The sequence below is a fragment of the Pseudophryne corroboree genome, chromosome 1 (assembly GCF_028390025.1).
Source record: "Pseudophryne corroboree isolate aPseCor3 chromosome 1, aPseCor3.hap2, whole genome shotgun sequence".
Classification (NCBI taxonomy): domain Eukaryota; kingdom Metazoa; phylum Chordata; class Amphibia; order Anura; family Myobatrachidae; genus Pseudophryne; species Pseudophryne corroboree.
The window spans coordinates 279,209,384-279,232,250 of record NC_086444.1 but is presented as its reverse complement, the minus strand read 5'-3'; the positions used below and the strand labels follow the sequence as shown (position 1 = coordinate 279,232,250).

The following is a 22,867-nucleotide window of genomic DNA, read 5'->3' as shown; positions in this document are numbered from 1 at the left end:
CACTATCCACCTCTCACCCTCATAATGTCACCCACTATCCCCTGTCACCCACTATACCCCTGTCACCCTCACCATGTCACCCACTATCCACCTTATACCCACTATCCACCTGTCACCCTCACCATGTCACCCACTATCCCCCGTCACCCTCACCATGTCACCCACTATCCCCCGTCACCCTCATGTCACCCACTATCCCCGTCACCCTCACCATGTCACCCACTATCCCCTGTCACCCTCACCATGTCACCCCACTATCCCCCTGTCACCCTCACCATGTCACCCACTATCCACCTGTCACCCTCGCTGTCACCCACTATCCCCCGTCACCCTCACCATGTCACCCACTATCCCCCCATCACCCTCATGTCACCCACTATCCCCCCGTCACCCTCACCATGTCACCCACTATCCCCCCGTCACCCTCACCATGTCACCCACTATCCCCCTGTCACCCTCAGCATGTCACCCACTATCCACCTCTCACCCTCACCATGTCACCCACTATCCCCTTGTCACCCTCACCATGTCACCCACTATCCAACTGTCACCCACTATCCACCTGTCACCCTCACCATGTCACCCACTATCCCCCTGTCACCCTCACCATGTCACCCACTATCCCCCTGTCACCCACTATCCACCTGCCACCCTCACTATGTCACCCACTATCCACCTGTCACCCACACCATGTCACCCACTATCCACCTGTCACCCTCACCATGTCACCCACTATCCCCCTGTCACCCTCACCATGTCACCCATTATCTCCCTGTAGCTCTCTCTCCCTGTCACCCTCTCTACCTTTCACCCAGTGTCTCCATCACCTAGTATCTCCCTGTCTCCCTCACCGTCACCCACTATTTTTCTGTCACCCAATGTCTTTTTGTAAGCCACTATTTCCCTGACACTTTCTATCTCCCTGTCACACCTCCTTGCTTAGAAATGCCTCATGAAAAGCAGCTCCCCCCTCTCTGCCTCCTTACTGAGGGAGCCGCACAGTTCTGCCTGTTGCTGCCGCTGCTGCCAGAGCCTGTCTCACTTACCACAGGCAGAGCAGCAGTGGCGATGGCGGCATGAAGAGATGTGCCGCTCACCCGCCCAGGAAGACCACACTATCTCAGGCAGCTCTAGGTACTCTCCGAGTCCCGAGCTCCGCCTCCCCAGTGGGCTGCTCTAAATCAAAGTGATAGCCGTAGCACACAGACAGAATCCCATGTGTGACAGGCTGCTGCCTCTTCCTAAAGAAAAGAGGAGGCGCTACTTACACTCCAAATATATGGTAATCAGCAGTTGGGGGGGGGGGGGGTAGTGGCTCTCCGTATGTTATAATGTGTATGTGAATGTTTAATCCACACTTGGATTTAGAGTATTTCATTTGTTCTAATAAAGCTATTTTTATATGCCCCTTCCCTCACTCCCTGTAAGTCCATCCTCGGTGCCCCTGCCCTTACCCTCCCTGTAACTCCCCCCTCAGTGCCCCTGCCTTGACCCTCCCTTTAACACCCCATCAGCACCCATGCCCTCACCCTCCCTGTAACTCCCCGTCAGCATCCCTGCCCTCACCCTCCATGTAGCTCCCCCCTCAGTGTGCACTCATCCTCCTTCTAACTCCCCCCTCAGCATCCCTACTCTCACCCTCCCTGTAACTCTCCCCTCAGCGTCCCAGTCCTCATCCTTCCTGTAACTCGACCCTCAGTGCTCCTCATGCTCCTTCGAACTCCCTGTCAGCACCCATGCCCTCACCCTCCCTGTAACTCCCCGTCTGTGTCCCTGCCCTCACCCACCATGTAACTACCCATCAGTGTCCCTGCCTCACCCGCCATGTAATGCCCCGTCAGCATCTCTGCCCTCACCCTCCCTGTAACTCCCCCCTCAGTGCTCCTCACGCTCCTTCTAACTCCCTGTCAGCGCCCATGCCCTCACCCTCCCTGTAACTCCCCGTCTATGTCCCTGCCTTCACCCTCCCTGTAACTCCCATGGCCACTACTATCAGTCACCATGACGCCAGCACTGCACTGGTCACTGCTAGTGCTTGACCTACTCTCCCTGCTACATTGGGCACATGGTGGGAAACTAGAATTGCATGGGAGAGCTGAGCTGCTTATTTTGCTGTTCTGTGTTCAAATAGTCGCCACCTCCAGGGGTAGTGTATATTTGCCGTGCAAGTGTTCGACTGCATGTGTACGCCGAGCTGCTAAAATCCACTAAAATCCACTTTGTGCAGTCTCTGCGCAGCCTACGACTTACTCCTATAGTGCGATCACATCAGGCTGATCGGGCCGGAGCTGACACCAGACACCCTCCCTGAAAACGCTTGGGCACACCTGCGGTTTTCCGGACACTCCCAGTAAACGGTCAGTTTCCACCCACAAACTGCCACTTCCTGTCAATCACCTTGCAAACGCCCGTGCCAACAGATTTTTCGCATCATCCCCTCGATGACCAGCGACACCCTTTGTTGCTGTCCAACGCCACTGCGCCGTTAATACCTGATTGCCCACTGTGTGAAAACATACAGCAGCGATCAGATCTGAATGACCCCCTTAGTGTGGATCTGGCCTTCTCAGTGTATTTCAGGTGGATCTGGCCTTTAGCGATTCAGCAATTTAGGGGCGCCAAAATGAGACTATATTAGAGATGAGCGGGTTCGGTTTCTCTGAATCCGAACCCGCACGAACTTCATGTTTTTTTTCACGGGTCCGAGCGACTCGGATCTTCCCGCCTTGCTCGGTTAACCCGAGCGCGCCCGAACGTCATCATGACGCTGTCGGATTCTCGCGAGACTCGGATTCTATATAAGGAGCCGCGCGTCGCCGCCATTTTCACACGTGCATTGAGATTGTTAGGGAGAGGACGTGGCTGGCGTCCTCTCCATTTAGATTAGGAGAGAGAGAGAGAGATTGACCTGAGGCTGATACTGTAGAAGAGAGTGCAGAGTTTAGTGACTGACCACAGTGACCACCAGCAGTGCAGTTGTTTTATTTAATATATCCGTTCTCTGCCTGAAAAAAACGGTACACACAGTGACTCAGTCACATACCATATCTGTGTGCACTGCTCAGCCCAGTGTGCTGCATGCCTGCATCATCTATGTATATATTATATATCTGACTGTGCTCAGCTCACACAGCTTATAATTGTGGGGGAGACTGGGGAGCACTGCAGTGCCAGTTATAGGTTATAGCAGGAGCCAGGAGTACAAGACAGTCACATACCATATCTGTGTGCACTGCTCAGCCCAGTGTGCTGCATCATCTATGTATATATTATATATCTGACTGTGCTCAGCTCACACAGCTTATAATTGTGGGGGAGACTGGGGAGCACTGCAGTGCCAGTTATAGGTTATAGCAGGAGCCAGGAGTACATATTATATTAAAATTAAACAGTGCACACTTTTGCTGCAGGAGTGCCACTGCCAGTGTGACTGACCAGTGACCTGACCACACTGACCACCAGTATAGTTAGTAGTATACTATATTGTGATTGCCTGAAAAAGTTAAACACTCGTCGTGTGACTTCACTTGTGTGGTGTTTTTTTTTTTATTCTATAAAAAACTCATTCTGCTGACAGACAGTGTCCAGCAGGTCCGTCATTATATAATATATATACCTGTCCGGCTGCAGTAGTGATATATATATATTTTTTATATCATTATTTATCATCCAGTCGCAGCAGACACAGTACGGTAGTTCACGGCTGTAGCTACCTCTGTGTCGGCACTCGGCAGTCCATCCATAATTGTATACCACCTACCCGTGGTTTTTTTTTCTTTCTTCTTTATACATACATACTACTACATCTCTTTATCAACCAGTCTATATTAGCAGCAGACACAGTACAGTACGGTAGTTCACGGCTGTGGCTACCTCTGTGTCGGCACTCGGCAGTCCGTCCATAATTGTATACCACCTAACCGTGGTTTTTTTTTCTTTCTTCTTTATACATACATACTACGACATCTCTTTATCAACCAGTCTATATTAGCAGCAGACACAGTACAGTACGGTAGTTCACGGCTGTGGCTACCTCTGTGTCGGCACTCGGCAGTCCGTCCATAATTGTATACCACCTAACCGTGGTTTTTTTTTCTTTCTTCTTCATACATACATACTACGACATCTCTTTATCAACCAGTCTATATTAGCAGCAGACACAGTACAGTACGGTAGTTCACGGCTGTGGCTACCTCTGTGTCGGCACTCGGCAGTCCGTCCATAATTGTATACCACCTAACCGTGGTTTTTTTTTCTTTCTTCTTTATACATACATACTACGACATCTCTTTATCAACCAGTCTATATTAGCAGCAGACACAGTACAGTACGGTAGTTCACGGCTGTGGCTACCTCTGTGTCGGCACTCGGCAGTCCGTCCATAATTGTATACCACCTAACCGTGGTTTTTTTTTCTTTCTTCTTCATACATACATACTACGACATCTCTTTATCAACCAGTCTATATTAGCAGCAGACACAGTACAGTACGGTAGTTCACTGCTGTGGCTACCTCTGTGTCGGCACTCGGCAGTCCGTCCATAATTGTATACCACCTACCCGTGGTTTTTTTTTCTTTCTTCTTTATACATACATACTACTACATCTCTTTATCAACCAGTCTATATTAGCAGCAGACACAGTACAGTACGGTAGTTCACGGCTGTGGCTACCTCTGTGTCGGCACTCGGCAGTCCGTCCATAATTGTATACCACCTAACCGTGGTTTTTTTTTCTTTCTTCTTTATACATACATACTACGACATCTCTTTATCAACCAGTCTATATTAGCAGCAGACACAGTACAGTACGGTAGTTCACGGCTGTGGCTACCTCTGTGTCGGCACTCTGCAGTCCGTCCATAATTGTATACCACCTAACCGTGGTTTTTTTTTCTTTCTTCTTCATACATACATACTACGACATCTCTTTATCAACCAGTCTATATTAGCAGCAGACACAGTACGGTAGTTCACGGCTGTAGCTACCTCTGTGTCGGCACTCGGCAGTCCGTCCATAATTGTATACTAGTATCCATCCATCTCCATTGTTTACCTGAGGTGCCTTTTAGTTGTGCCTATTAAAATATGGAGAACAAAAATGTTGAGGTTCCAAAATTAGGGAAAGATCAAGATCCACTTCCACCTCGTGCTGAAGCTGCTGCCACTAGTCATGGCCGAGACGATGAAATGCCAGCAACGTCGTCTGCCAAGGCCGATGCCCAATGTCATAGTACAGAGCATGTCAAATCCAAAACACCAAATATCAGTAAAAAAAGGACTCCAAAACCTAAAATAAAATTGTCGGAGGAGAAGCGTAAACTTGCCAATATGCCATTTACCACACGGAGTGGCAAGGAACGGCTGAGGCCCTGGCCTATGTTCATGGCTAGTGGTTCAGCTTCACATGAGGATGGAGGCACTCAGCCTCTCGCTAGAAAAATGAAAAGACTCAAGCTGGCAAAAGCAGTAGCACCGCAAAGAACTGTGCGTTCTTCGAAATCCCAAATCCACAAGGAGAGTCCAATTGTGTCGGTTGCGATGCCTGACCTTCCCAACACTGGACGTGAAGAGCATGTGCCTTCCACCATTTGCATGCCCCCTGCAAGTGCTGGAAGGAGCACCCGCAGTCCAGTTCCTGATAGTCAGATTGAAGATGTCAGTGTTGAAGTACACCAGGATGAGGAGGATATGGGTGTTGCTGGCGCTGGGGAGGAAATTGACCAGGAGGATTCTGATGGTGAGGTGGTTTGTTTAAGTCAGGCACCCGGGGAGACACCTGTTGTCCGTGGGAGGAATATGGCCGTTGACATGCCTGGTGAAAATACCAAAAAAATCAGCTCTTCGGTGTGGAACTATTTCAACAGAAATGCGGACAACAGGTGTCAAGCCGTGTGTTCCCTTTGTCAAGCTGTAATAAGTAGGGGTAAGTACGTTAACCACCTCGGAACATCCTCCCTTATACGTCACCTGCAGCGCATTCATAATAAGTCAGTGACAAGTTCAAAAACTTTGGGTGACAGCGGAAGCAGTCCACTGACCAGTAAATCCCTTCCTCTTGTAACCAAGCTCACGCAAACCACCCCACCAACTCCCTCAGTGTCAATTTCCTCCTTCCCCAGGAATGCCAATAGTCCTGCAGGCAATGTCACTGGCAATTCTGACGAGTCCTCTCCTGCCTGGGATTCCTCCGATGCATCCTTGCGTGTAACGCCTACTGCTGCTGGCGCTGCTGTTGTTGCTGCTGGGAGTCGATGGTCATCCCAGAGGGGAAGTCGTAAGCCCACTTGTACTACTTCCAGTAAGCAATTGACTGTTCAACAGTCCTTTGCGAGGAAGATGAAATATCACAGCAGTCATCCTGCTGCAAAGCGGATAACTGAGGCCTTGACAACTATGTTGGTGTTAGACGTGCGTCCGGTATCCGCCGTTAGTTCACAGGGAACTAGACAATTTATTGAGGCAGTGTGCCCCCGTTACCAAATACCATCTAGGTTCCACTTCTCTAGGCAGGCGATACCGAGAATGTACACGGACGTCAGAAAAAGACTCACCAGTGTCCTAAAAAATGCAGTTGTACCCAATGTCCACTTAACCACGGACATGTGGACAAGTGGAGCAGGGCAGGGTCATGACTATATGACTGTGACAGCCCACTGGGTAGATGTATGGACTCCCGCCGCAAGAACAGCAGCGGCGGCACCAGTAGCAGCATCTCGCAAACGCCAACTCTTTCCTAGGCAGGCTATGCTTTGTATCACCGGTTTCCAGAATACGCACACAGCTGAAAACCTCTTACGGCAACTGAGGAAGATCATCGCGGAATGGCTTACCCCAATTGGACTCTCCTGTGGATTTGTGGCATCGGACAACGCCAGCAATATTGTGTGTGCATTAAATATGGGCAAATTCCAGCACGTCCCATGTTTTGCACATACCTTGAATTTGGTGGTGCAGAATTATTTAAAAAACGACAGGGGCGTGCAAGAGATGCTGTCGGTGGCCAGAAAAATTGCGGGACACTTTCGGAGTACAGGCACCACGTACAGAAGACTGGAGCACCACCAAAAACTACTGAACCTGCCCTGCCATCATCTGAAGCAAGAAGTGGTAACGAGGTGGAATTCAACCCTCTATATGCTTCAGAGGTTGGAGGAGCAGCAAAAGGCCATTCAAGCCTATACAATTGAGCACGATATAGGAGGTGGAATGCACCTGTCTCAAGCGCAGTGGAGAATGATTTCAACGTTGTGCAAGGTTCTGATGCCCTTTGAACTTGCCACACGTGAAGTCAGTTCAGACACTGCCAGCCTGAGTCAGGTCATTCCCCTCATCAGGCTTTTGCAGAAGAAGCTGGAGACATTGAAGGAGGAGCTAACACGGAGCGATTCCGCTAGGCATGTGGGACTTGTGGATGGAGCCCTTAATTCGCTTAACAAGGATTCACGGGTGGTCAATCTGTTGAAATCAGAGCACTACATTTTGGCCACCGTGCTCGATCCTAGATTTAAAGCCTACCTTGGATCTCTCTTTCCGGCAGACACAAGTCTGCTGGGGTTGAAAGACCTGCTGGTGAGAAAATTGTCAAGTCAAGCGGAACGCGACCTGTCAACATCTCCTCCTTCACATTCTCCCGCAACTGGGGGTGCGAGGAAAAGGCTCAGAATTCCGAGCCCACCCGCTGGCGGTGATGCAGGGCAGTCTGGAGCGACTGCTGATGCTGACATCTGGTCCGGACTGAAGGACCTGACAACGATTACGGACATGTCGTCTACTGTCACTGCATATGATTCTCTCACCATTGAAAGAATGGTGGAGGATTATATGAGTGACCGCATCCAAGTAGGCACGTCACACAGTCCATACTTATACTGGCAGGAAAAAGAGGCAATTTGGAGGCCATTGCACAAACTGGCTTTATTCTACCTAAGTTGCCCTCCCACAAGTGTGTACTCCGAAAGAGTGTTTAGTGCCGCCGCTCACCTTGTCAGCAATCGGCGTACGAGGTTACATCCAGAAAATGTGGAGAAGATGATGTTCATTAAAATGAATTATAATCAATTCCTCCGCGGAGACATTGACCAGCAGCAATTGCCTCCACAAAGTACACAGGGAGCTGAGATGGTGGATTCCAGTGGGGACGAATTGATAATCTGTGAGGAGGGGGATGTACACGGTGATATATCGGAGGGTGATGATGAGGTGGACATCTTGCCTCTGTAGAGCCAGTTTGTGCAAGGAGAGATTAATTGCTTCTTTTTTGGGGGGGGTCCAAACCAACCCGTCATATCAGTCACAGTCGTGTGGCAGACCCTGTCACTGAAATGATGGGTTGGTTAAAGTGTGCATGTCCTGTTTTGTTTATACAACATAAGGGTGGGTGGGAGGGCCCAAGGACAATTCCATCTTGCACCTCTTTTTTCTTTTCTTTTTCTTTGCGTCATGTGCTGTTTGGGGAGGGTTTTTTGGAAGGGACATCCTGCGTGACACTGCAGTGCCACTCCTAAATGGGCCCGGTGTTTGTGTCGGCCACTAGGGTCGCTTATCTTACTCACACAGTCAGCTACCTCATTGCGCCTCTTTTTTTCTTTGCGTCATGTGCTGATTGGGGAGGGTTTTTTGGAAGGGACATCCTGCGTGACACTGCAGTGCCACTCCTAGATGGGCCAGGTGTTTGTGTCGGCCACTAGTGTCGCTTAGCTTAGTCATCCAGCGACCTTGGTGCAAATTTTAGGACTAAAAATAATATTGTGAGGTGTGAGGTATTCAGAATAGACTGAAAATGAGTGGAAATTATGGTTTTTGAGGTTAATAATAATATGGGATCAAAATGACCCCCAAATTCTATGATTTAAGCTGTTTTTTAGTGTTTTTTAAAAAAAACACCCGAATCCAAAACACACCCGAATCCGACAAAAAAAATTCGGTGAGGTTTTGCCAAAACGCGGTCGAACCCAAAACACGGCCGCGGAACCGAACCCAAAACCAAAACCCGAAAAATTTCAGGCGCTCATCTCTAGACTATATCTTGCCCCCCCCAACCTAAAAACGTTCTGACGCCCCTGAATAGCAGTAATAATATACAGTGACTGTTTTCTGAATATTTTTCCATTTTGTCTCTTGTTCAGTTTACAAAGCACAGCTTGCTGTATGTTTTGTCTGTCTGTGTTTTATATAAGCCTACGAGGACACATCTAAAAGCGCATAATATGAGTTTCCATAATACATAATATTTCTCTGACGTCCTAAGTGGATGCTGGGACTCCGTAAGGACCATGGGGATTAGCGGCTCCGCAGAAGACTGGGCACAACTAAAGAAAGCTTTAGGACTACCTGGTGTGCACTGGCTCCTCCCACTATGACCCTCCTCCAGACCTCAGTTAGAATCTTGTGCCCGGCTGAGCTGGATGCACACTAGGGGCTCTCCTGAGCTCCTAGAAAGAAAGTATATTTTAGGTTTTTTATTTTACAGTGAGATCTGCTGGCAACAGACTCACTGCAGCGAGGGACTAAGGGGAGAAGAAGCGAACCTACCTAACTGGTGGTAGTTTGGGCTTCTTAGGCTACTGGACACCATTAGCTCCAGAGGGATCGACCGCAGGACCCGACCTTGGTGTTCGGTCCCGGAGCCGCGCCGCCAGCCCCCTTACAGAGCCAGAAGCAAGAAGTGTTCCGGAGAACCGGCGGCAGAAGACTTCTGTCTTCAACAAGTTAGCGCACAGCACTGCAGCTGTGCGCCATTGCTCCTCATGCACACCTCACACTCCGGTCACTGATGGGTGCAGGGTGCTGGGGGGGGGGGGGGGGGCGCGCCCTGAGGGCAATATAATACACCTTGGCTGGCAAATCTTCACAATATATAGTCCCAGGGCTATATATGTGATAAATTACCCCTGCCAGAATCCATGAAAAAAGCGGGAGAAAAGTCAGCCGAAAAAGGGGCGGGGCTATCTCCCTCAGCACACTGGCGCCATTTTTTCTTCACAGTGCAGCTGGAAGACAGCTCCCCAGGCTCTCCCCTGTAGTTTTCAGGCTCAAAGGGTTAAAAAGAGAGGGGGGGCACTAAATTTAGGCGCAATATGTGTATACAAGCAGCTATTGGGGGAAAAATCACTCAGTTATAGTGTTAATCCCTGCATTATATAGCGCTCTGGTGTGTGCTGGCATACTCTCTCTCTGTCTCCCCAAAGGACTTTGTGGGGACCTGTCCTCAGTCAGAGCATTCCCTGTGTGTGTGCGGTGTGTCGGTACGGCTGTGTCGACATGTTGGATGAGGAAGGTTACGTGGAGGCGGAGCAGAGGCCGATAAATGTGATGTCGCCCCCTATGGGGCCGACACCAGAGTGGATTGATAGGTGGAAGGTATTAACGGGACGCCGGCATATAAAGCCATCTATTAAACCCGTGTGGATCCTGCAAAAGAATACAATCTGACACATACTGTCTTTAAAGGACACGTAGTATCTATTCTATAACACACTCACTTGAGCTGTTATTATAGTTACAATTATTTATAGGTTTTGAATTATGCTATGATTATTAAATATCTGATGCTTGCATAGAAAAGAATCTTCTATTATACATATGTTTTATCTTTATGGTGTAACATTTGGTTTAAAATAAAAAGTATATATATTTTTTTATTATCTTTACACAGTCTCCCGACCTCATTTCTGACAACTTTACAGCCCGATAACTAATATCACAAAAATTACTAATATTATATTTTATTCTATTAACAGCGCGATGTTTTCTAAATTTATATCATTTCGTTTATGCTAGAGACCCTAACCAAGTCTCAAAACAGACGCTGCTGTTTACTTATATGAAATAAAAAAATCTTTTTATACTAATAATTTCTTAAACTGTAAAAATATATTGAACAGCGCCGGGAGAGTGGGATTAGCATACCACTGGGGATTTTTATCTCCTCCATATCTTTATATTAACCGACAATGTCAACTCCTTACATAAAAGGCTGGATGACGTAACAGCTGTGGGACAGCCGGCTTCTCAGCCCGCGCCTGCCCAGGCGTCTCAAAGGCCATCAGGGGCTCAAAAAACGCCCGTTACCTCAGATGGCAGACACAGATGTCGACACGGAGTCTGACTCCAGTGTCGACGAGGTTGAGACATATACACAATCCACTAGGAACATCCGTTGCATGATCTCGGCAATGAAAAATGTGTTACACATTTCTGACATGAACCCAAGTACCACATAAAAGGGGTTTTATTTTTGGGGAGAAAAAGCAGCCAGTGTTTTGTTCCCCCATCAGATGAGTGAATGAAGTGTGTAAAGAAGCGTGGGTTCCCCCGATAAGAAACTGGTAATTTCTAAAAAGTTACTGATGGCGTACCCTTTCCCGCCAGAGGATAGGTCACGTTGGGAGATATCCCCTAGGGTGGATAAGGCGCTCACACGTTTGTCAAAAAAGGTGGCACTGCCGTCTTAGGGTACGGCCACCTTGAAGGAGCCTGCTGATAAAAAGCAGGAGGCTATCCTGAAGTCTGTATATACACACTCAGGTACTATACTGAGACCTGCAATTGCCTCAGCATAAATAGTGCTGCTGCAGCGTGGTCTGATACCCCGTCAGATAATATTAATACCCTAGACAGGGATAATATTTTGCTAACATAGAGCATATTAAAGACGTCGTCTTATATATGAAGGATGCACAGAGGGATATTTGCCGGCTGGCATCCAGAATTAATGCAATGTCCATTCTGCCAGGAGGGTAATAGAGACCCGGCAGTGGACAGGTGATGCTGCCTTTAAAAGGCACATGGAGATTCTGCCTTATAAGGGTGAGGAATTGTTTGGGGATGGTCTCTGGGACCTCGTATCCACAGCAACAGCTGGGAAGAAATTTTCTTTACCTCAGGTTTCCTCACAGCCTAAGAAAGCACTGTATTTTCAGGTACAGTCCTTTCGGCTTCAGAAAAGCAAGCGGGTAAAAGGCGCTTCCTTTCTGCACAGAGACAAGGGAAGAAGGAAATAGCTGCACCAGACAGCCAGTTCCCAGGATCAAAAATCTTCCCCTGTTTCCTCTGAGTCCACCGCATGACGCTGGGGCTCCACAGGTGGAGACAGGTGCGGTGGGGGCGCGTCTCGGGAACTTCAGGGACCAGTGGGCTTGCCCGCAGGTGGATCCCTAGGTTCTGCAAGTAGTATCACAGGGATACAGGCTGGAGTTCGAGGCGACTCCCCCTCGCCGTTACCTCACATCAGCCTTGCCTGCTGCCCTCGGAGAAAGGGAGGTAGTACTGGCGGCAATTCACAAGCTGTACTTCCAGCAGGTGAAATCAAGGTACCCCTCCTTCAACAAGGCCGGGGTTACTATTCCAAAATGTTGTGGTACCGAAACCAGACGGTTCGGTGAGACCCATTCTAAAATTGAAATCCTTGAACACTTATATACGAAGGTTCAAGTTCAAAATGGAATCGCTCAGGGCGATTATGGCAAGCCTGGAGAATTTCATGGTATCACTGGACATCAAGGATGCTTACCTGCATGTCCCTATTTACCCTCTTCACCAGGAGTACCTCAAAATTGTGGTACAGGATTGTCCTTACCAATTCCAGACGTTGCCGTTGGTCTGTCCCCGGCACCGAGGGTATTTACCAAGGTAATGGCCGAAATAATTATCCCGTACTTGGACGATCTCCTTATAAAGGCGAGGTCCAGGGAGCAGTTGTTCGTCGGAGTAGCACTATCTCGGGAAGTGCTACAACAGCACGGCTGGATTCTGAATATTCCAAAGTCGCAGCTGGTTCCTACGACGCGTCTACTTTTCCTTTGTATGGTTCTGGACACAGAACAGGATAAAAAGGGTTTCTCCCGGAGGAGAAGTCCAAGGAGTTGTCGTCTCTAGACAGAGACCTCCTAATACAAATACAGGTGTCGGTGCATCAATGCACGCGAGCCCTGGGAAAGATGGTAGCTTCTTACGAAGAAATTCCATTCGCAAGGTCCCCTGCAAGGATCTTCCAGTGGGATCTGTTGGACAAGTGGTCCGGGTCGCATCTTCAGATGCATCGGCGGATAACCCTGTCTCCAAGGGCCAGGGTGTCGCTGTTGTGGTGGCTGCAGAGTGCTCATCTTCTAGGGGGCCGCTGATTCGGCATACAGGACTGGGTCCTGGTGACCACGGATGCCAGCCTTCGAGGCTGGGGGGCAGTCACACAGGGAAGAAACTTCCAAGGCCTATGGAAAAGTCAGGAGACTTCCCTACACATAAATATTCTGGAACTAAGGGCCATTTACAATGTCCTAAGTCAGGCTAGACCCCTGCTTCAACACCGGCCGGTGCTGATCCAGTCAGACAACATCACGGCGGTCGCTCATGTAAACCGACAGGGCGGCACAAGAAGCAGGATGGCGATGGCAGAAGCCACAAGGATTCTCCGATGGGCGGAAAATCATGTGTTAGCACTGTCAGCAGTGTTCATTCCCGGAGTGGACAACTGAGAAGCAGACTTTCTCAGCAGACATGACCTCCACCCAGGAGAGTGGGGACTTCATCCAGAAGTCTTCCAAATGATTGTACACCGTTGGGAAAGGCCACAGGTGGACATGATGGCGTCCCGCCTCAACAAAAAGCTACAAAGATATTGCGCCAGGTCAAGGGACCCTCAGGCGATAGCTGTGGACGCTCTGGTAACACCGTGGGTGTACCAGTCGGTGTATGTGTTCCCTTCTCTGCCTCTCTTACCCAGGGTAATGAGAATAATAAGAAGGAGAGGAGTAAGAACTATACTAATTGTTCCGGATTGGCCAAGAAGAGCTTGGTACCCAGAACTCCAAGAAATGATCTCAGAGGACCCATGGCCTCTGCCGCTCAGACAGGACCTGCTGCAGCAGGGGGCATGTCTGTTCCAAGACGTACCGCGGCTGCGTTTGACGGCATGGCGGTTGAACCCCGGATCCTGAAGGAAAAGGGCATTCCGGAGGAAGTTATCCCTACGCTAATTAAAGCTAGGAAAGAAGTGAACGCAAACCATTATCACCGCATATGGCGGAAATATGTTGCGTGCTGTGAGGCCAGGAAGGCCCCAAAGGAGGAATTTCAGCTAGGTCGATTTCTGCACTTCCTACAGTCAGAGGTGACTATGGGCCTAAAATTGGGTTCCATTAAGGTCCAGATTTCGGCTCTATCGATTTTCTTCCAAAAATAGAACTGGCTTCACTGCCTGAAGTTCAGACTTTTGTTAAGGGAGTGCTGCATAGTCAGCCCCCGTTTGTGCCTCCAGTGGCACCGTGGGATCTCAACGTGGTGTTGGATTTCCTGAAGTCGCATTGGGTTGAGCCACTTAAATCCGTGGAGCTACAATACCTCACGTGGAAAGTGGTCATGCTGTGGGCCTTGGCGTCGGCCAGGCGTGTATCAGAATTGGCGGCTATGTCATGCAAAAGCCCTTATCTGATATTTTTATATGGATAAGGCGGAATTGAGGACTCGTTCCCAATTCCTTCCTAAGGTGGTATCAGTTTTTCATGTGAACCAACCTATTGTGGTGCCTGCGGCTACTTGGGACTTGGAGGATTCCAAGTTACTGGACGTAGTCAGGGCCCTGAAAAGTATATGTTTCCAGGACGGCTGGAGTCGGGAAAACTGACTCGCTATTTATCCTGTATGCACCCAACAAGCTGGGTGATCCTGCTTCTAAGCAGACTATTGCTCGCTGGATCTGTAGCACGATTCAACTTGCACATTCTGCGGCTGGACTGCCGCACCCTAAATCTGTAAAAGCCCATTCCACGAGGAAAGTGGGCTCTTCTTGGGCGGCTGCCCGAGGGGTCTCAGCTTTACAAATTTGCCGAGCTGTTACTTGGTCGGGTTCAAACATTTTTGCAAGAGTCTACAAGTTTGATACCCTGGCTGAGGAGGACCTAGAGTTTGCTCATTCGGTGCTGCAGAGTCATCCGCACTCTCCCGCCCGTTTGGGAGCTTTGGTATAATCCCCATGGTCCTTACGGAGTCCCAGCATCCACTTAGGACGTCAGAGAAAATAAGATTTTACTCACCGGTAAATCTATTTCTCGTAGTCCGTAGTGGATGCTGGGCGCCCATCCCAAGTGCGGATTGTCTGCAATACTTGTTTATAGTTATTGCCCAACTAAAGGGTTATTGTTGAGCCATCTGTTGAGAGGCTCAGTTATATTTCATACTGTTAACTGGGTATAGTATCACGAGTTATACGGTGTGATTGGTGTGGCTGGTATGAGTCTTACCCGGGATTCAAAATCCTTCCTTGTGTCAGCTCTTCCGGGCACAGTATCCTAACTGAGGTCTGGAGGAGGGTCATAGTGGGAGGAGCCAGTGCACACCAGGTAGTCCTAAAGCTTTCTTTAGTTGTGCCCAGTCTCCTGCGGAGCCGCTATTCCCCATGGTCCTTACGGAGTCCCAGCATCCACTACGGACTACGAGAAATAGATTTACCGGTGAGTAAAATCTTTTTTTTAATACTAGCTTAGCGTCCATGTGCACATAGCCTTTGACATTATTGAAGGGACAATTTAACACTTGCATGGGTGTAAGTTCATGCCAGGCGCCCGGAGGCGAAATAGAAGGTGGTGTCCCCCCAGTGGTCCCAGCTTGCACATGTGCTGACGTTAGAGCGACTTGCCAATGGTACATCTGTGAGAATAAAGATTTCTTATTAAAGCTAATTGTGGCGATAAGGAATCTTTATTTTCAGGTGCTGGCTGCAAATAATAATAAATAGAGTCCTGAGGGGGGGGAAAGGGTTATCAAAGCTCAGAGTAAGATAAAATTGTGAGAGATAAAGTACCAGGCAATCAGCTTCTGCCTTACATTTTACAGGCTGTGTTTGAAAAATGACAGGAGCGGATTGGTTGGTATTTTATCTCTCTCCAAGCTTTGATAAATACCCCCCTTAAAAGTTTTATTATAATAATTAGTGCATTTTCTTATAACTAACTTCTGCTATCCTTTCCTGCTATCCTTTCTTTCCTCATATAAGACACAGCAGCAAAGCTGTAGATCATTGTTCACACTTTGATCTGTTATCAGACATATTCCATACTCTTTAGCTGAAGGGGTCTTCTAAGGAGGATTCTGAGCTTGGACAGCAATGAGTGGACAGAGATCTTTTCTAGTTCAGAAGCCCCCTCTGTCTTTCTTTTTTAGGGCCCCTTTGACAGCTGGAGCCTGGCAGCAAATGTCTCAGTTGTCTCTGAGAGTTAAGCCACTGATCACTTAGGCTAATAGTGTTGCATGGCACAGCATTGCAAAAATGTAGATTTGGTGCTAAATCACAACTTTGCCATTGGATTGATATACACTACATGGCAGAAGAAACAGCATTTGTACTTATTGGAAGTTATCAAGAAAGATAGATAGATAAACATATTTATCATAGCCCTGCAGCATGGAGTGGTGATCTCTAGGTGATCTTACTTTGTTGTTATTATTTTGTGTCACAGGAATGTGCATGCAATATGGAGTCCCGTTCATGCCTTAGCCTGGCACTTACCAGAGAGCTTCAGGAATGACCATACTGCCTGGGCCACTAATAAATGTGTGGAATGGAAAAGTGCTGAGGACAACCACCTTCCCAACTTCTTGAGTGAAATAGCAGACTGTCCCTGCACTATGGAACAGGCCAGAGCCGACACTGGAAGATACCATGTAGGTGCCTAATGGAGTAAAACAAAGTGATAAACCTCTTACTGTATTCAGCCTACTAACGCTCAGTACAGATGTGTATGTTATACAGGAGCAACAGACGTACAGCAACTCTAAGGGGGTGATGTACTCTACCAAGCGTTGGAGAAAGATTTAGTGGAGAAATTGCCCAAAGCAATTAAACAGCCAGTAACAGTTATTTTATAAACTTCACTAGATTATGACAGAAGCCGATCAATTGCTATGGCCAACTCCTCCACTAACTCTGTCCAGGTCTTGATACAGCTTCCCTTAAATGAGCAACAATATCATACCTTTAATATTTGCTAAATAGATTGATGTGTGTGTATAATTAAAGATTCGGCTAAAACAAAATCCGCTCCGGTGCCCTCCTGACAGGCATGGCAGTATGACTATGTAGCATACAATGGATAAAGGCGGCACTCAGTAGACTTGTAATAAGGTTGTTGTCCTGACGATGGGGTGTTAAGGGGGGTACTCACGGAGCGATATTCTAAGCAATCTGACTAGATTGCTTAGAATTTCAGCATGATCGCTCCGTGTGTACCCCTTACAGCGATAGCGATGCGCGGCCCCGCACATCGCTATCGCTGCTGCTAGATTGGCCTGTATGCAGGCCAATCTAGCGGGTCGCTCACTTCACCCGCTGGGTGAAGTGAGCGCCCCCCCGTCTCCCCCGCACGCTCAGCACAGATCGCGCTGTGCTGAGCGGCGGGGGAGATGTGTGCTGAGCGGTTCACTCAGCACACATCTCTCCTGCATCGGCCCATATATATGGGCCTTTAGAGCCCCAATACGTTGACTTTATGGATTAAATTTGCACCGTTTTCTACACCTTATTACAAGTCTCCTGAGTGCTGCCTTTATCCGTTGTATGATAGATATATATAATTATATATATATATATATATATATATATATATATATATATATATATATAATGTATTTGTCATTTTTTTTCCTTTGTTACTCCAAGATTAGGTATCAGCACCAGAACAGCAAGCTATAGTGCATTATACACATTATAGTATTGCAGTACTGTGCAAGCAGATCAGTGTGAAAATAACACAAATGCTTATATGGAAATATCTTTGTGTATGAGGTATAAATAATTAAAGACCTAGCACAAAGCAAATGTTTTTTTTCTAAATGTTTGTAATTTAATAGAAATGTAAATTCACTGTTGGGGTGAATTTACTAGCTGTTCATCAGTAACTGGGACAGCATATGAAGACATCTCCTTGTCTAGTAGCAGACCTACCAAACAGTTTTCCAGAATGTGAACATATGAAAGTAAATGTGTTTAGTAATTATTAATATTTTGCTACATGCATTATAGAGGTCGTATCTTGTACTCTTTAGCATAGACGTTGTGCCTAACATGGTTTATCTACCAGCAAAGTATACCACCTTAGTATACAATTAGTTGTACCACTCTACTACCACAGGAGATGAAGTATATGATTAGCTTTACCACTCTACTACCTTAGTATATGATTAGCTGTACCACTCTACTACCTTAGTATATGATTAGCTGTACCACTCTACTACCTTAGTATATGATTAGCTGTACCACTCTACTACCTTAGTATATGATTAGCTGTACCACTCTAGTACCTTAGTATATGATTAGCTGTACCACTCTACTACCTTAGTATATGATTAGCTGTACCACTCTACTACCTTAGTATATGATTAGCTGTACCACTCTACTACCTTAGTATATGATTAGCTGTACCACTCTGCTACCTTAGTATATGATTAGCTGTACCACTCTAGTACCTTAGTATATGATTAGCTGTACCACTCTGCTACCTTAGTATATGATTAGCTGTACCACTCTAGTACCTTAGTATATGATTAGCTGTACCACTCTAGTATCTTAGTATATGGTTAGCTGTACCACTCTACTACCTCAGGAGATGAAGTATATGATTAGCTGTACCACTCTACTACCTTAGTATATGATTAGCTGTACCACTCTGCTACCTTAGTATATGATTAGCTGTACCACTCGAGTACCTTAGTATATGATTAGCTGCACCACTCTGCTACCTTAGTATATGATTAGCTTTACCACTCTAGTACCTTAGTATATGATTAGCTGTACCACTCTAGTACCTTAGTATATGGTTAGCTGTACCACTCTACTTCCTTAGTATATGATTAGCTGTACCACTCTAGTACCTTAGTATATGATTAGCTGTACCACTCTAGTCTCTTAGTATATGGTTAGCTGTACCACTCTACTACCTCAGGAGATGAAGTATATGATTAGCTGTACCACTCTACTACCTTAGTATATGATTAGCTGTACCACTCTGCTACCTTAGTATATGATCTAGCTGTACCACTCTAGTACCTTAGTATATGATTAGCTGTACCTCCTCTGATGAAACGACCAGTGCCTACGGTCGAGAAACGCGTTAGGTTGAACGGCTCTGGAGTGATCCACGGTTATACACCATCTCTCTGCGATTGGGAGACGAACGGACATCACCAACAGCCCTAACCTGCCCATAACCGCCACAGTTATTTTCCTCTTTAACATCTCAGCCTAAAGGATTATCCAGCTGCACTGTCGGAGGAGCACCCAGGCAGTGCAGCACTGAACGGCTTGTGGATTGGTAACGGCGGAGGTCCGGTGAACATCCGGCCGGACGGACGGCTATTGCATTCACTGGCACGGGTGAGACTGCTACGAGTGATACGGGGTTTATTCATTTATACATTATCCCGTCATTATAGCTACCCACATATATGGCCTCGTTGGGCTAGGTGCTATTTGAGTCATTCGGGACTTTGTTCCAGTATTTTTTGTTCACATTTATCATCTTGTTGCGGGACTGCATTATCACGGCATTGGCTGCCCACATTAAACAGCTGCCTAAGGCTAGGTGCTTTTACCGAGACTTTCATTAGTTTTTGGTCTAAAAGACGGGACTGGTGTCTATTCATTAGCTCCAACATTTAGCAATTACATCAGCAGCCGTATGAGGTTAATTCCCTCACGAGACTTTTTGATACATATATAACGGCTAACTATTACTATTTTAGACTGTTGTTGGAAGAATCCTGAGCTCTTACCATCTATGCAAATTATATGATATCTTCTAGACAACAATCTTTCATTTTTCTATTCGATCTTTTGATACATCCTATTTGTGCACAATTTATTAAGTATTAATTAAGGCTGGCCAGCCATTGTTCTTCAGGATTATATATATCTGTATCCATTATTGATCCTTTAGAATATTAATCATATATGTGAACAACTAGTTGGTAATATATTTTATGATTATGTTGTTTTATTTATTTTAAATTCATTTGTAATATCCTACTGTGGTCACTCCGAGGAATATATATTTGAATTGAATATTTTTTAATAACTACAATTACTATTTAATAAAATAGATTAATATATTTTTAGTTTGGCTCTTCCTTTTGCGCACGTTTTGGTTCTTTTATCTTGTTACTGTTAATTTTTGGGGATTGACAGCTTCCCCATTCTTCCATATTGTGCGGCATCTGGAAGTTCACCAAGGTTGTAAGATACGGGCGCCTCTCTTTCCTTTTTTTGTGATCCTTAGTATATGATTAGCTGTACCACTCTAGTATCTTAGTATATGGTTAGCTGTACCACTCTACTACCTCAGGAGATGAAGTATATGATTAGCTGTACCACTCTACTACCTTAGTATATGATTAGCTGTACCACTCTGCTACCTTAGTATATGATTAGCTGTACCACTCGAGTACCTTAGTATATGATTAGCTGCACCACTCTGCTACCTTAGTATATGATTAGCTTTACCACTCTAGTACCTTAGTATATGATTAGCTGTACCACTCTAGTACCTTAGTATATGGTTAGCTGTACCACTCTACTTCCTTAGTATATGATTAGCTGTACCACTCTAGTACCTTAGTATATGATTAGCTGTACCACTCTAGTCTCTTAGTATATGGTTAGCTGTACCACTCTACTACCTCAGGAGATGAAGTATATGATTAGCTGTACCACTCTACTACCTTAGTATATGATTAGCTGTACCACTCTGCTACCTTAGTATATGATCTAGCTGTACCACTCTAGTACCTTAGTATATGATTAGCTGTACCACTCTGCTACCTTAGTATATGATTAGCTGTACCACTCTAGTACCTTAGTATATGATTAGCTGTACCACTCTAGTACCTTAGTATATGGTTAGCTGTACCAATCTACTACCTTAGTATATGATTAGCTGTACCACTCTACTACCTTAGTATACGATTAGCTGTACCACTCTAGTACCTTAGTATATGATTAGCTGTACCACTCTACTACCTTAGTATATGATTAGCTGTACCACTCTGCTACCTTAGTATATGATTAGCTGTACCACTCTAGTACCTTAGTATGTGATTAGCTGTACCACTCTGCTACCTTAGTATATGATTAGCTGTACTACTCTACTACCTTAGTATATGATTAGCTGTACCACTCTAGTACCTTAGTATATGATTAGCTGTACCACTCTAGTACCTTAGTATATGATTAGCTGTACCACTCTGCAACCTTTGTATATGATTAGCTGTACCACTGTACTACCTTAGTATATGGTTAGCTTTACCACTCTACTACCTTAGTATATGATTAGCTTTACCACTCTACTACCTTAGTATATGATTAGCTGTACCACTCTGCTACCTTAGTATATGATTAGCTGTACCACTCTAGTACCTTAGTATATGGTTAGCTTTACCACTCTACTACCTTAGTATATGATTAGCTTTACCACTCTACTACCTTAGTATATGATTAGCTGTACCACTCTACTACCTTAGTATATGATTAGCTGTACCACTCTGCTACCTTAGTATATGATTAGCTGTACCACTCTAGTACCTTAGTATATGATTAGCTTTACCACTCTACTACCTTTGTATATAATTAGCTGTACCACTCTGCTACCTTAGTATACAATTAGCTGTACCACTCTACTACCTTAGTATATGATTAGCTGTACTACTCTACTACCTTAGTATATGATTAGCTGTACCACTCTGCTACCTTAGTATATGATTAGCTGTACCACTCTACTACCTTAGTATATGATTAGCTGTACCACTCTACTACCTTAGTGTATGATTAGCTGTACCACTCTGCTACCTAAGTATATGATTAGCTGTACCACTCTAGTACCTTAGTATATGATTAGCTTTACCACTCTACTACCTTTGTATATAATTAGCTGTACCGCTCTGCTACCTTAGTATACAATTAGCTGTACCACTCTACTACCTTAGTATATGATTAGCTGTACCACTCTACTACCTTAGTATATGATTAGCTTTACCACTCTGCTAACTTAGTATATGATTAGCTTTACCACTCTACTACCTTAGTATATGATTAGCTTTACCACTCTAGTACCTTAGTATATGATTAGCTGTACTACTCTACTACCTTAGTATATGATTAGCTGTACCACTCTAGTACCTTAGTATACAATTAGCTGTACCACTCTACTACCTTAGTATATGATTAGCTGTACCACTCTACTACCTTAGTATATGATTAGCTTTACCACTCTGCTACCTTAGTATATGATTAGCTTTACCACTCTACTACCTTAGTATATGATTAGCTGTACCACTCTGCTACCTTAGTATATGATTAGCTTTACCACTCTACTACCTTAGTATATGATTAGCTTTACCACTCTAGTACCTTAGTATATGATTAGCTGTACTACTCTGCTACCTTAGTATATGATTAGCTGTACCACTCTGCTACCTTAGTATATGATTAGCTGTAGCACTCTGCTACCTTAGTATATGATTAGCTGTACCACTCTGTCACCTTAGTATATGAAGTATATGATTAGCTGTACCACTGTACAACATTTGTATATTATTAGCTGTACTACTCTACCACCCAACTTCTTATATGATCAGGAGGAAAATGAAAAGATGATAGCAATCTTTTAGGGATCTGAAATTTCCTATCAGGATTAACTTCTTCAAACAGGGTATTTAGTTCCTTTGACACAGGAAAAGTGGCTGAGGATTTCTTTTTTTATAGTAAAATAAGATTCCTCAGTCTCCTCTGTCACCTTTTCAGGGATATGCCGGACTTCGCTGATAGCCTCTATGAGAGCCTCTATTCCCTGTGACAGAGTAGCCTCCCCCACCTCTGAGTCCAC

The 22,867-nt window shown here is 45.8% G+C and overlaps 1 protein-coding gene across 7 annotated transcripts in view; it reads left to right on the top strand.

Moving 5' to 3' along the window:
• SUSD2 (sushi domain containing 2) overlaps nucleotides 1–22,867 on the top strand; it is a 384,956-nt gene that overhangs the window by 111,382 nt on the left and 250,707 nt on the right. For 6 of the 7 annotated variants that reach the window (XM_063964301.1, XM_063964300.1, XM_063964302.1 and 3 more), the window contains exon 1: nucleotides 16,456–16,658. In XM_063964301.1, coding sequence (XP_063820371.1) covers nucleotides 16,623–16,658 — 36 coding nt within the window. In that variant the 5' untranslated portion in view covers nucleotides 16,456–16,622. Of the gene's footprint in view, nucleotides 1–5,994; nucleotides 6,031–16,455; nucleotides 16,659–22,867 lie in introns of those variants that run through there. The other variant, XM_063964306.1, reaches the window with a different exon arrangement.